Below are 15375 nucleotides of genomic sequence, written 5' to 3'. Positions count from 1 at the left end.
CTTTATCTTATTAAAATGTCTCCAATTGGAATTCACTTCCACTTAATATCTGCTTATATGGCATAATTTCAAACACGAGAAGACACTATATGGATAGGCATATTTTTAAAATAAAACAGTAGTTAATGCTAGAGCGGAAAAGAGAGGAATTGTTTCTTTCTTATCTTTCTTAGAATTATCCAACATGTGTGTGAATTTACCAGCTCGGTGATGAATCCTCAATTGATATTACCTGCATGTTTCAATTATTTTATATACATGTCAGCCTGAATATGTTATATAAATTTTAGTATCCTGACTAGAAACAAAACAAATCATGATATTTCAGGGAGTCATCAGGTCCCTCAAGATATAAAACAGTGACAAAAAACACAATCTAAATAATAATGGATTTACTGATTCATGTGTTAGACTATATAATTTTTCAATTTGATTAAAAATACCACTATTTCCAATATAACTCAAGTAATCTGATTCCTATCCTTATCATTTTTAGACAAGAAAATTAATGTGTTTGTAAAACTGCTCCCCTCCAGCAATGGGAAAAAGAGAATTGCTCCATTTTTTAGTTCAAGTGTGAGAGAAGTTTTCAGGTGAACAGTATTTACAAAATGCAAAGTTGTGCTTCTTGTTATAGAATTGAAAAGGACTGCTGATGTGTGAAGAAAAACAAAAGGTAAAACATTTAACTAATTTTCAGAGAATAGAAACAAGAGTTATTAGATGTATTTTTTTTTTTAAGTTGTAAAGCTGTGGTAGTCTTCACAGAGTAGAGGTAAGGGAAGTAACATGTGAAGGAACTACTTGAGAGGTGTAATTTTTTTTTTTTTTTTTACTTTTGTAAGTAGTAGAAAATATAGCATTAAAATTTGGTTTGGAGAAATAGATGAAAATGTCACAAAGTTCATATTCTAAGGATAAGTAATTATAGGCTTAAAATTATTCTATGGCACTGAGGATAGTAATACAAAAGTATTAATTGACCTTTCAATTACCATTTATTACATAAATTACCATTTATTACACACGTTGAACTCATGTATTTTGAAACTGCTTTTTCTAGAGATTTCAGATGTCATTTGTATTTTAATACATAAGCAAATATCATTAAACAGGGTTATTTACTTTAATAATGTTGACTCTTTCTCATAGTTGTTGAGTCTACAAAATTGTGAATAAATTGATATTCTGGTTATAAGGAATTGTGCATGTATCAGAACAGAAAACCAGAGTCGTCTTTTCTGTAACTGTATGAAGACTACTACATTTAATTAACTTCCCTGAAACTGAGAACAAGAATGAGAGTCAGAGAGAGAGAGTAAGATAGTCTAATAGGTGAATAGTAGAGAATATAGCAAATAATTCTATCACTGTTTATCTCAAAAATTTTGTTTCGTATTACCTAGCTAGTTGTCCCTGCCGCTTAAGAAGGCTGTTAGATTTTACAGTAGACCTCCAATTGGGCAATACCTTGAGTATGTTATCTTACTTCTGTCCATCCTTACTTTGGTAAATGCAAAAGCATAATTGTATACTGGCTACTCCGAAGTAATCAGTCTTTTATTCACTTGCTCAAGTTTACCAAGTCATAAAGTGTATATGCCACTTAAAAATAGAGGGGCGGTGATGACAGTTTCTCTACAGGAATTAGAATACACAATTCCATAATTTAAGACATTTTATTCATGATCATCAAAATCCATGGAAAGCTAAATTAACTTCCAGATTACTTGGTAACTCTAGAATTAGAGCAAAGGGAATGAATTTTGGAATTGTTACCTAGTGACTTTGGAAAGCCTCACCAGTTTCCTTCCTCAAGGATGTCTTGTTACAACTTTTGCTATGTAAACTTTTACAACAACCTGTAAACCTCCCTTTTAGTACTTATCACAATTAATAAGTAATGGAATATATTCTTCCTGACTAGAAATAAAGTTATGAAATCAGAGATTTCTGCATATAAATGTAATTCCAGTGCAATCAGAGTACCATAGCTAGAGTATGGCTCAGAAAGTTGACTAAATGAATTCCTGTCGCCCCAGACAGGTGTGCAGCCTGGCTTCCCCGGGTGTCCAGTTAGCCATGGAGACATGCTAATTCCTGCACTTGTAGTGCCTTCTTCTTTTTGCTTTTACACCGTACAGTATTTAAGACATTTTTGTGTGGTGGGAACTGTTTCATTTATGAATACACTAATCTATTTAAACTGGACCTTTATATTGAGACATACAAACCCTGTATTTTATTTATTGGTTTTAGTTAGACTCCACATTTTCCTGCTTATATTAGTGAGAAATACTGTACCTTAATCTTTTCTGCACATAATCTTAGATATCTTGGTATATTTTATTAATTCAAACATTACAAGGTGATTCTATTTCTAACTTATTGAGTATAAGAGGGAGTGATGAAATATGAACTTATCAGGTGATTCCTAATCTATACAGATTTTATTATCAGGATATCAGGATACAGTCAGACACAAATTTATTTTCAGATTCAAAAGAGGTATTTCATGAGATTATTTACCCCCAGTATTATTTTGTGTGCATGTGTGTGTGTGTATAACATTTGTATAAATAATTCTTAGAAAATTCAGGGGAATAACAAGTCAGATGAGGGAAGCATGGTCTTTACATATCGGATAAGCACAGGGAATTATGCTGAATAGAAATTCCACATTTAATTTCTTTATTTCAGTTACACCAAATTTCACACCTAGAAAAATAACCTTGTATGACAAATGTATCACCTCATTTAGACTTTCCAAATATCTCATTTATTTTTTTAAACATTTATGTATTTATTTATACAAGCACTGGGTACAGTCAGAAACTCGGGAGGGTGAGAGAATTCACCAGAGCCAGAGCGGGGAACAGAACAGGCAGACAGATGAAATACACTGCTGAGGGGAGCAGTGGGCACAGCAGGAGAGGTCTGCGTGCCATATGGGACCCTCACCAGCAGCCCAGAATCGAACAAGCGCTGCAGAGGCTGTGGGCAGCTTCACAGCCCTGTGCTCAACTGCTGCGCCACCAGGGGAGGCCCCAAATATCTCAATTATTAATAACACATGAAAAGTCTTTCTAAACAATAATGGGCTATGTTGGCTGCAGGTAATATATTACAGAAAAAAAAAATAATAAGAGTCTTATAAGTGTTACATGGGTAGAAAGCAAGGCAGATGGCTAAGAAGGCAGTTCCACCTTTTCAGGTACCTGGTTCCACATCTCTCAGTTTCCCTGGCTTTTCCTCAAGGATGGCAAGATGGCTTCTCCATCTCTAATTATCAGATCCTTCCATGACAACATGCAAAAACAAGAGAGGAGGAACTGAGCTTTCAATTTGTCCCTGTCTTTTTAACAGCGTAAAAAAATATTTCCAAGAAACGCACAGTATACTTCTCATTCTATTGGTCAGCTGTAGATTACATTGTCACCTTTAGTTGGTTTATTTTAGGTGAGGGGAATAAAAGCACTTTTAAAGCAGAAATAGGAACAAAGGAGCCATCTAATGATGACCCATCTGACCTATAACATTTTCCTTACAGCATAGAAAAAAGTTTCAGGTGATGTTGCATTCATTATTTTATTTAATGAGAGAGACAGAAGAAAAAAAGCTAGATTTTCTTGAGTTAGTTTTTGCTATCCTCCCCAGGGATGAGAGAATGACTTACAAGCCTCATTCATTTCTGCTATGACAGTGTCTTACTCAATAACAGTAGCAGTCATTGCAATTAGTTGACCTTCCAAATATTTTTTTAGGAAAAGTTTAATGACTATGAACTATTTCTTTTAATTGTAAAAACCTATTTATTATTAACATGTATCCAGTTATAAACATGCTTGGCCATGACTTAAACATTTTATAGATATATTTTACATCTCATATAATTATTAACTTATTGTTCTGTGGAGATGATTGTGTATAAATGTGTATAAATATATTTCTTTAGTATAGACTCAGTAGTGTGGCTTTTATGTTTTTCTATTCTTACTCTCCTAATTACTTCTAATGTGCAATAAAAAGCAGAAAAAGGAACATTTAAGAAAGAATAGATAGTATTTTGATAGAAAGTTCTTATATGCCAAAAAAACCCCACTTATATAACCACACATTCTTCCTCCTTTTTAAAGAGACTTGAAAAAACATACCAAAGCATTTGATCTTGGGAGCATCCTTTTCATATACTTACATATGAGAAACTTTCTTTATTCTTGTAAAAGTAATTTAGGTTAAAAATTATATTTTTAGAATATTCATCTTTTTTTTTACAAACCAAGATGAAGTATTATATGACTCTTTCTGAAGTTTCTATAGCTCATTTATTGTCTCCTGGGAACTTAACAAGCATATTTTATGAATGAGCATTAGATGCAAGCATTGTTATATGTCATTTTTTAAAAATTATATCTTTACCTGTTGTTTGGAGACATGAAAAATGTTTTCTCTCTTTGGTATGAATATAAAATGTCCCTACTGTAGTCATTACAGCTGTGTTTCTTCCTTATGAAATAATATCATCAACATTATTCTCTTGCTATGAGACAAGTATAAATTGCTGCTTAAAAAATCATGGGTGGGAGGGTTTCAAATGTATTTCTTTTTAGAAAATAATAATGACGTAAATATAGGGTCACTGTTATGGCTAGTATGCTCATGTGGTTAGTAATTACATAAAATTGTAGCTTCAAATTTCTACAAGCAAATATGTTAGCTCCTTAAATATTTACATGTTTGATCCTATGCTATTTTATAAATTGAAGTCAAAGTTCCTATTTTTCCCAATATCTCAAGCTTCGAACAACCTTTTTTGTTACCCTTTCTTGGTGAATTTATAGTTGCCAATCAAAGAAAAAGTTAAATTGCTGATTTCCTTTGAGGTGGGTGTGGACATAGTTCTTAACAAATACCTATTACTGTAGCTCATTTAGATGGCATTTATTTTACAGGAGATTTCAAAAGGTGACCAAAAAAGCATAGACTACAATGTCCCTAGTGTCCCTGTTCTTGACCCCTGAGCTAACCAGTAGCTACTCTGCTGTTTTGCTTGCTTCCCCAGCAGGGCTTCCTCCTTGAGCTGCCGCTTTCAGATGCTGCTCGTCCACTGGTGAAATCAGGCCCCACAGGGGCCTTTCCATTTGACTTGTGGTGTATTTTTAAAAGTAATACCTCACTACATTTAGGAATAAATGAGTAACCCTATAACCAATGTTTAGTGTAATGTCTCCTGGCAATGAAAAACAAATAAAACTGAATTGATTCTATGACATAAATGTACCACTTTAAACACTTACCCTATTGCTATAAGTCAATAGTACTGCATCTCTCATTACCAACATTGTTAGCCAAGTTCGAAAGTCCTGCTATATTTCTGGGGTATTCAATCAAATGATGAGACTGATTTTTATTATTGAAACAAAGTAACTAGTTGTTAGAAATTATTGTTCTCCATGTAAAAATAATTTTAAAACCAGATTTTAAATGACTTGAAACACTTTCATAATAGGACAAAAATGAAAGAAAGCTAATAACAACGATGAGAATTCTGAAACATTAATGAGTAAAAATAAATTGATTTTTTTAATTCCATTTTAACCAAGCTACTTAGGACAATATGTTTTTGCTTTCATTTGAAAAACAAAGATTTATCTTCTCATACAATGAACATTTCATCCATGCAATAAAGATAAAATCACTTCATTAATGGTACTTGAAAAAAGGATTCAAGTGTTTAATAAAAGACTTTCAGTTTTACACATATTATGAACTTCTTGTTTTATCTATATCACCACTAAATACATTAAAGTAATGTGGAAATTCACCTGTGAGAGAAAAAGTTGACCTTTAAGTATAATATTACTGAATTAAAATTGTGTGTGTTTATGACTCTTGAGTTTTTGATAGTAAGATAAATGAGGTGATTTCACCCCTCTCTTTAAGTTTGCATCTTTGTTAGAGAAGAGTTCTACATCTAATTAGGCTCCTTGGTATTCGTTTTGGGAAATTCACTAAGAATTCATATATTGTTTGTTTTGTTTTATCTTTGCTGCATTAACATTACTTAGCTGACAAAAGTCAAAACAAAAAAATAAATGTAAATCAGGAAAAAATTTTCCAAGAAAATATATTCCTAGAAATCAAGTGGCTTATTTGAACGTTTAGTAGTTGAAAATCTAAATATTAACTCTGTGTTATAATGGCAAGAGTAATGTTTTTGTATGAACAAGGTCCTGATATTACACATTTCCCTGAGGACATGTAAAAGAAGCAAAATTACTGTTAGTAAGAAAATATCTGCTATGTGGGAGCTAATTTCTTTATTTTTTACCAGAACATCTGGTAACCAAGTAGTTTAAATATTAAATTGAAACCTGTACACTTGCAATTAAATTAATTGAAATAAGTTTTAGTGTATTAATAACTAAAATTTTCAAAACTATGAATGACTTTTTTGTTAAGACATGCTACCTGCAATCACAAAACTTAACAACACAATAACTTTGACCTTGGTGTGAATATTTCATAGTGGCTAAAGTGTTCAGTTACCTTACTCTTAAAGTCCCAAAATGAATGCTTTTTCTGACAAATTTGAGTTTGAATTATTTGGATCATTTTCTAATGTGAGCCATAAAAATAAAGAGAATACATGCTAAAATGTGCTCTTTTTTTGCATTTCTACAACCTAAAGACTAGTTTGGTTGGAAAAAATAAAATTTAACAGCTTTTAATTTGTCATGTGAAATCTGATTCTATGTGCTTTTTATTACCTCCATATATTTATCTAAGTGAAACATAAAATGGTTGTAATAATGGGGAATTTAAAGCAGTTTTGCACATGAGCAGTAATGCTAACTAATATGGTGAATAAAGACTGAATGTAAATTCTCAGAATTTCTGCTTTTTGTGATGTGTTTGCTAAAATGAATTCATCTTGGCTAGTAGATACAAAATCAACATCCTAATTAAATTTTGGAGAATTATGAGGGACAGAATTAGAGAAAAAAAGGAATAATTATTTATGTGCAATCACAAGCCACATATATATACATAATTTTCAAATTAAAAAACATTATGTATTATATAATAGAAATTGTCAAAATATAAACTCACAGCCCTTCTTTTGCTGGACCAATACTCTGCTGTTCCTACATACACATCCAGAGATCACTTATATATGCAGAAATCAGAATAATCTAGTACCAGTCGTTTCCATTGATTTTCTTCTTTTATGTCTCTTGAGTTGAGCATTTCCCCCTCTCTTGCCACATGGTTTAGGGCCTTAATCATATTTTGTTTGTACTATTCCAGTAGCAGTATTTCCATCAACAACAGCAGCATTTCAACATTCCAGTCTCCTTATTCATTTCTGCTACATGTATTTGTCCATAAAACAAAGGTGACCATATCACTTCATTTCATATTAACTTCTCCACTTTTTATCTTTGATATCGCACCAAATCCATTACCTTGGCATGCACATTCCAGAACAGACCCATATTAGTCTGTGAGCATTTCGGTTAAGTCATACTGTCTCCTAAATACACCTACAACTTGTCTCACCTTCCTCCTTTGTTGCCTTCTCTTCTAAAGTCTTTTGAACTCCTCCAATTAAGAGTGATTGATTGATTCAATATAGGGCAGTTCCAAAATGCTTTGTTCTTATTTAATTTATTACTATTGTGTATACCCCAATCTTACAGTATTCTGAGCTCCGTGAAAACAGAATTGCACTCATATTTATATATTTAAACATTAACATAGTAACATTGAAATGAAGGTTTTCACTATACATTTGTTGAGTGAATGAATGAATCTGAGAAGGTCCAGATAAAAGGCCAACACAATAATATTATTAGAAAAACTTGTTGCATGTAGAAGGATAGTTCCAAATTGTCACAAAGCTTCAACTAATTACTGTTCTTAGGATGTCTTGAGACAACCTCATACAGACCTATATTTTCTTCTCAATTTTCATCAAACTGATTTTTTATTTTGCATAACTTCAGCAAGCATATAAATTTGCAAAAGTACATTCATTCTATAAAGTTGATATGCATGTAGGCTCACAGATTTTGGTACTAAATATTTACTCCTGTTATGTCTAATTACTAATAATCCATTTTTATTTAATCAGATATATGAGTCCAGGCCATAACCTAAGGAATATATTCTCTAAAAAAGGATAAGAATTCATTGTGCTTAAATCCTATGAAACCTGCATTGATTTTCATAATACCTCCCTGAATATGGTAATTGATACAAGAAGGGCTAATGAAAATTTTGTAAGCAAATAAAACCTTGAATGAGGCTAAATATTATTAAATATGTATAGACAAGATTATCTTTATAATTTGCAAGTTCATATTAGAGAGCTCTATTCAGCATAGCATAGTAATAATCACTGTACCACCCTACATTTTCTATAGCTAATAATAGAGTAATTGACTGATAATATCTATTAATAGAATAACTAACTAATGTAAGGTTGAATTAAGTAAATGATTCTTGCCAGATTTTTTAATTGTTGGAATATTTTATGTTCTAATATGAAAAGTACGTTATTATTTATAAGCTAAAAATATGCAATTTTATGAAACATGTTTGAATATCATTAAAATTTCTTTTTGTTTTGTTTTCATGTGTGAATATATACATCTCATTTTACCTGTATTTTCTTCTAATTGAAGTCATGATGCCTTATTAGAATATGTGTAATTAAAAACTGCATTTTTTCATAAGAATGAATATTTAAATCCAATAATGGGTACTATAAAATTCTAGTCAATCTTTGTTAAATTACATTAAATGATGATAAGTATAATTGTCTGATACAAAGAACCAAAGATATGGTTATTGGATTGTGAGAAAAAAATACATTTTGCACATTGTACTTCCAGATTAATACTAAAATAACTTAAACTATTTTCTCTCTTTTGTTATATTGATAAAAATGTTTTATTACTCCTTTATATCATTTATACTGTGTTATAACTTCCCGCTATTGTTCATATAAAGGAGGATATCTTTTTATAAAAATTAATAATTATACCAAAATTGCTAAATTTTATCTATATGGATAATGACAATTTTTTTCTTTTTAATGTGCCATACAGTCATGCCAAATTCCAATGAATACAGTCATCTTGAAGAATTTAGCATATTTAAGCTTAGTTTATTTTTTCTCATGAGAAACCCATGTTTTTTTCTATTTATGATTAAAGAGCAACTGTAAAATCAAATTGTCTAAAAACATCCTGAGTATCAAAATACTAATAAATGTTTGTGTACGGATATATAGATATATAGATATAGATATATTTAAATCTGAGGAGCCAGTATATGGAAAAGTCAAAAATATACTTGAAACTGTCAGATCAACACTTGCTGTGAGCCCTTCAGGTATAATTCTACAACTTGACACCAACATTTAAGCTTTGAAAATTATATGACCATTTATTACATTATAGATGGTACATGTCTTCAAATCTTTTCTATCACTTATAATACAAGACAGAACTACCCTATTAATTTTTTTTCTTCTGTTATAAATAATAATCTATCCTGCTTCTTCCCTTTTTCAGAATGAAGAACAAATTTTGGTATTTTGAGTTTGGCACCTCTGAAACCTTCTCAGCCACCTGCAAGAAACTACATGAGTCTGTAGAAATAGAAGTAAGAAAAATTCATTTATTTTATGAAATGACTTGAGTTTGATTACATAGAAATGATCATATTTCATGCAATTCATATAGCTTTACCCAAAATTCTAAATATTCATTTTTCTGTTCTTCTTGTGAATCTATTACTATCTGAAATAGTAGGATAAAATTAAGTTTGGGTCTGAATTGTTTTAATACTGTGCAAAAGAATGAGACATCGCTTCAGAAATCCATGGAGAAGGTAGTGGGCGTAGTGTGGATAGGAAAACTTGACATAAAAGAAAACAGGTGAAGAGAAAAAAATGTTGCAAAGTAACATTAAAAAACTTATTATTTTTAGGTCTCAGTATCTTATAACCTTTAAAAACAGTTCACGGAAATTGTACTTACTTTCAAGAATAAAGGTTAAAAAATATACTTTTCCATTCCATTCCCATTCATTAGCTAGCTTTCCTTAGTTCCCAGGCTTGCCATCTCCCCATTACCTTTACAGGAAGGGGAAATGCTGAGAGAGAGCAAAGAGAGCAAGAAAAGATACACTTTAAAAAGATCTTACCAAAGCCTACCAAAAGTATATTGAAAATCTAGGACTAAAAATTTTGGAAATAGGTTAGAAAAGAAAATGACTTCATTTTATCGATTTTGGGGGTTAAAGGAAAAGTTATATGTTAATATGTGGTAAATACTAACCAAAAGAACAGAATTAAAAAATATGAACACCTAATGACTAGTGGCTATGAATTGGGAACTATTGAATTCAGTACTTTTCAAAGTAAATTGCAAAATAAATGAATAACATCTACTGAGACAGAACACGTAAGTGATATATATTCAGGTAATAGTTTGGCAAACAAAAGTGGTTATGGACCACATAGGATCACAATGGCCTCAGTAGTTTTTCCTTAACCTAGATTTCTCATTTACCGTTAATAATAATGACAGCAAAAGTAATACTATTTCAGACTGTAACCTTTTTAGACCTTTTTTGGTCATGGAATGAAAAACGTTCTTCATGACTGAATCATATTGTAATGCTTAAAAGGAATATAATCAGAAAAGGTGAAGAGCTTGGGCCCAATGTGAACTTTCTGTGACTACTATACTTGAAAAGATAAGTGTGTGTGTGTGTGTGTGTGTGTGTAAAACACAGACACATATATAGTGATATATATAGTGATATAAAATAATGTAGTTATATATGTAATGCATACTATAGACATTCTAAAGTCTCTAGCTTCAAATAATTTTAAATGTTCTTTATATAGTAAGTTTTAAGTATTCCTTACCCTCAGAAACCTATGCACAAAGAAAATCTGTAGCAGAAGGCAAAGTTGAACAAAGGTGAAAGTCTGGCTACTGCTTGAGTATAGGGTAAATGATCTGAAGCCTCTTCAGCACCTATTTACTTTATATTACCCCTGGACACAGGTTGACAAAAAACATCTAGAAGAGACATTTCTTTTTCATGTATTGTAAAGTTCAATACTGTCAACATGTAATTTCTTCACAACTGGACCTACTAGTTCAATTTATCCAATCAAAATCCCAACAAATTATATTGTGGTTATCAGCAAAATGATTATATGTGGAAAGTAAAAAAGACACAGAATAGCCAATAAATTTTTGAAGAAGAAGAAGAGTTGGAAAACTAATATTACCTGATTCCAGGAATTACCATAAAGCTGTGTTATATACAAACTAGTGTGCTATTGATGACAGAATAGACAAATCAATGGAGATCCCAGAACTAGAACCCCATAGATACCATCAGTTGATCTTTGATGGAAGAGGAAAGATAAAACAATGGAGCAAGAAGGTCTTTTAGACAAATGTGCTGAAACAACTGGATATCATATGCACATATTAAAAAAAAAGTTAACAAAAGTAAACTAAAAATAGATCTCAGACCTACATGTAAAATGCAAAACTATAAAACTTCTGGAAGGTGAAATGAAATAAAATCTAGATGACATTGGATATGGACATGTCATTTTGGATACAATACCAGATTGATAAGCTGGACTTTACTAAATTTGAAACATCTGCTCTGTGGAAAACAATCTAAAGAAAATGAGTAGAGAGTCATATACTAAGAGAAAATATTTGTAAACGACACAACAGATAAATATTATTCAAAGAACTTGTAAATCTCAACCAAAGGAAAAAACAATCCCATTGACAAATGGGCCAAAGATCTTAACAGACCCTCTCAAAAGAATATACAGTTCACAAATAAGAATATGTAAAGATGTTCACATCATATGTCATCAGAAAAATGCAGCATTGTAAAATGTAAAGAACAATAATGAGATACCATTGCATACTTATTAGAGTGGTCAAAATCTGGAATACTAAAAACACAAAGTGCTAGTGAGAATGTGAAGCAGTAGGAACTCTCATACATGTTGGTAAGATGGCAAATTGGTGGTCACTTTGGACAGTTTTGTGGTTTCTTTCAAAATTAAACATATCATTTCCATATGATGCATCGATCATGATTACTGGCATATCCTGAAGAGTTGATAATTCATATCAACACAAAAATCCGCACTTGGATGTTTATAACAACTTTATCATTGCCAAAATTTGGAAGCAACCAGTAGATTAATGGATGAATCAACTATGGTATATACAAACAATGGAATAATACTTGGCTCTAAACATAAGTTTAGCTCTATCAAGCATACTAGCATACAAGTATCACATACTTAGCTCTATCAAACCATGAGAAGACATAAAGGAAACTTAAATGCATATTCCTAAGTAAAAGATGTCAAACTGTAAAATGTACATGCTATGTGATTCCAATACATGACATTCTGGAAAAGGTAAGACAATTGAAATGTGACAGCAAAAATATCAGGGTTGTAGGAAGGGAGGAATGAATGAGTAGAACAAAGAGAATTTGTAAGGTCATGAAAATGTTCTGTATGATGCTATGATGATGAATAAATATCAATATACATTTCTTTAACTCCACAGAATGGATTTAACCAAAAGTAAACCATAAGTAAACCAAAAGTAAACCAGTGATGCAGGGGGTGATAGGATTCGCCAGAGATAGGGTGGGGAGCAGAACAGGTGGATCTACTGAAATACGCTGCTGAGGGTAGCAGCAGGCAAGACAGGAGAGGTCCGTTGTGCCACGTAGGTTAGCTCCTTGGTCAGGGATTGAACTCAGGCCGTTATGGTGATAATGCTGAGTCTTAACCCCTAGGCCACCAGGGATACCCAACCATATTTTAAGTTATGGATTTGGGGTGATAATGATGGGTTAATATAAATTTATAAATTGTATCCAATGTATCCACTCTACTGTGAGATGTTAATAATGAGTGAGACTTAATGTCGAAGAAGCAGGTATTGGAAAATCTTTATATCTGCTTTCAGTTTTACAATGAACCTTAAACTTCTCTAAAAAAGTCTTAATTAAAAGGAAACCAAAACATTGATTAATAGAATAATATTGTATGTGCTGCAAAATGAAACATATTCAAGGAAAACATTATGTTATATACTAAAAGATATTTGAAGAAAATAAATGTGGAAAACGTTGATTTTAAGGTTATAAGTAATAAAATTGAAAGGTTTTTTTTTACATTGTTTTACATCTTATAGAAAAGTTCTTCAAAATTTTCCCCCCATTAACTCTAGGCAACTGAACTAAGTTATTCTTCTTAGGGTCATGTTCCTATGTGCCCTTCAGGTCTGTCTTCCCAATTCTGCATTTACTGGCTTATTCTGATAACCACTACAATAGCATTTATAAATTAGAACCAGCACTGGCTGTGTACCCCCCATTCTATTGTTGCATATCTTGAAATACTGTTAAAATTCTATGCATTTACCTCAATTCTTAAACTTGGTGTGTGTGTGTGTGTGTGTGTGTGTGTGTGTGTGTGTGTGTGTTTGAACAAGAGAGAGTTTGTATGTGTACAGAGGGCAATGCAAAATCTGCTTCTCTACTCACTTTTTAATGAATCCAGTCTATCATATTAGCAGAATGCGCCTATCTACCCTCAAGGTTACTTCATAATTAAATATAACAAAAATAGCAATTTGGAAATTTGATTCTGGTTGCTGTTGCTTCCTATTTGACCTAAAATTATACCCTATGGTTTGAAAAATATATAAAGGAGAATAAAACCACTTAGTACAGGAGTACCTCACTAATGAATATATATTTTATTGGCAACATCTTCAAAATATATCATCTGCTCTTAGTCCCATTATATCACATTTCACGCTCATATAAAAAGCTTTTCCCAAGAGGAGTGAATATTTGAAATCATATGAATATCATGAGATAATAGTTGATAATAATAACAGCTAAAATTTATCTATTATTAAACTATTCCTCATGCATAGTGCCTAGCAATGTAATACATTATCTCATTTAGTTTTAGTAAAGATTCTATGAATTGGGGAAATTCTATTATATATCTACACTGGAGAGATAAGCAAATGAGCATTTTTAATTAATATAAGAACAAAAATTATGTTGCCAAAATATTTAAAAATATTTAAATATAACTTAAAGAATCATTTGGAGATTCTATAGGCATTTATTATTGTAAATTATATATAATGTAATATATAGTGCTGATATATTTAATATATTTGTGTAATAAAATATACTGTATGTTAACATGTCTCTATATCATATTTACAGATATTTATTATATATGGAGGAAAATTCACAAGCTGAAAGTTTTGATTTTATAATTTCAGTGATTCTCTGTTCAAAAGATAAATTAAAAAGTAAAATGCAACATTTGAAAAATCAAGATAATATATTGAAAGCAAAGTTTTTGTATTGAATTTGGGGTGCAAAATTTAATACAACATTCGGATTTGAAGCTATACAGTTCGAGAATTTTTAATTTATTCCTTATATAAGGCAAAGTTCAGCTCATTCTCCAAAGTATTTAAGTCTTTGATTCTCAGTGAGTCTTGGAAGGATGATAGGTTTTAAGACTAAGAATGTTCATATAAAAATACTGAAATTTGTCTTAATGATTAGTAATTCTATAAAACCTAGATGACCTCAATGATTAACAAACGAGAGGAATGTCAAGGTTACAAAGTAAATTAGCAGATTTTTATTGTCAAGCAATATGTGAAGCACAGGGTTTTAAAATCAGTAGCATTTTTCCACTTAGTCTATGCCTAACTGTCATAGTCTATACTTAATTATCCTGGGTGCTCTTTCATCATTTAGAGAGTCTTAGCCTAGTCATAACACTCGCAAAACAGCATATTGTACAGGGGAATGTGAACTTGTGAATGAAAACTTTTCTTTTTTTAAGTCTTTTTATTTAGGCATGATTGGCATTCAGAAAAATGTGTATATTTTATGTGTAAAACTTGATTAGCTGGAAGACAAGTATACACCTGAGAAAGCATCAGTTTAATCAATATAGTCCTCATATCCAAATTTCTTCCTGGAAATAGAAAACCTTAATAAAACAAATACAAGCAGGAAATTAAAATACTGATCAAAAATCTCCCTACAAACAAAAACTTAGAGCAGATGGTTTTATTAGAGAGTTCTACTAAAGCTTCAAAGACAAACTCCTACCTATTCTTCTCAAGGTCTTCCAAAAATTTAAGGACGAAAGAATGCTTACAAACACATTTTATGAGACCAACATTACTCTGATTGGAAAAGCAGCAAGAGACATCACAAAAAAAGTAAACTATAAAACAATAT

The 15375-nt window shown here is 31.3% G+C and overlaps 1 protein-coding gene across 2 annotated transcripts in view; it reads left to right on the top strand.

The window, feature by feature from the left end:
• DGKB (diacylglycerol kinase beta) overlaps positions 1 to 15375 on the top strand; it is an 835840-nt gene that overhangs the window by 664955 nt on the left and 155510 nt on the right. For both annotated transcript variants that reach the window (XM_054692402.1, XM_054692401.1), the window contains one exon: positions 9585 to 9675. In XM_054692402.1, the coding sequence (XP_054548377.1) occupies positions 9585 to 9675 (91 nt within the window). The remainder of the gene's footprint in view (positions 1 to 9584; positions 9676 to 15375) is intronic.

Source organism: Talpa occidentalis, unplaced genomic scaffold, assembly GCF_014898055.3.
Source record: "Talpa occidentalis isolate TD23 unplaced genomic scaffold, MPIMG_talOcc4v2.1, whole genome shotgun sequence".
Taxonomy (NCBI): domain Eukaryota; kingdom Metazoa; phylum Chordata; class Mammalia; order Eulipotyphla; family Talpidae; genus Talpa; species Talpa occidentalis.
The sequence above is the reverse complement of the archived record's forward strand: the minus strand, read 5'-3'. Positions and strand labels throughout refer to the sequence as shown.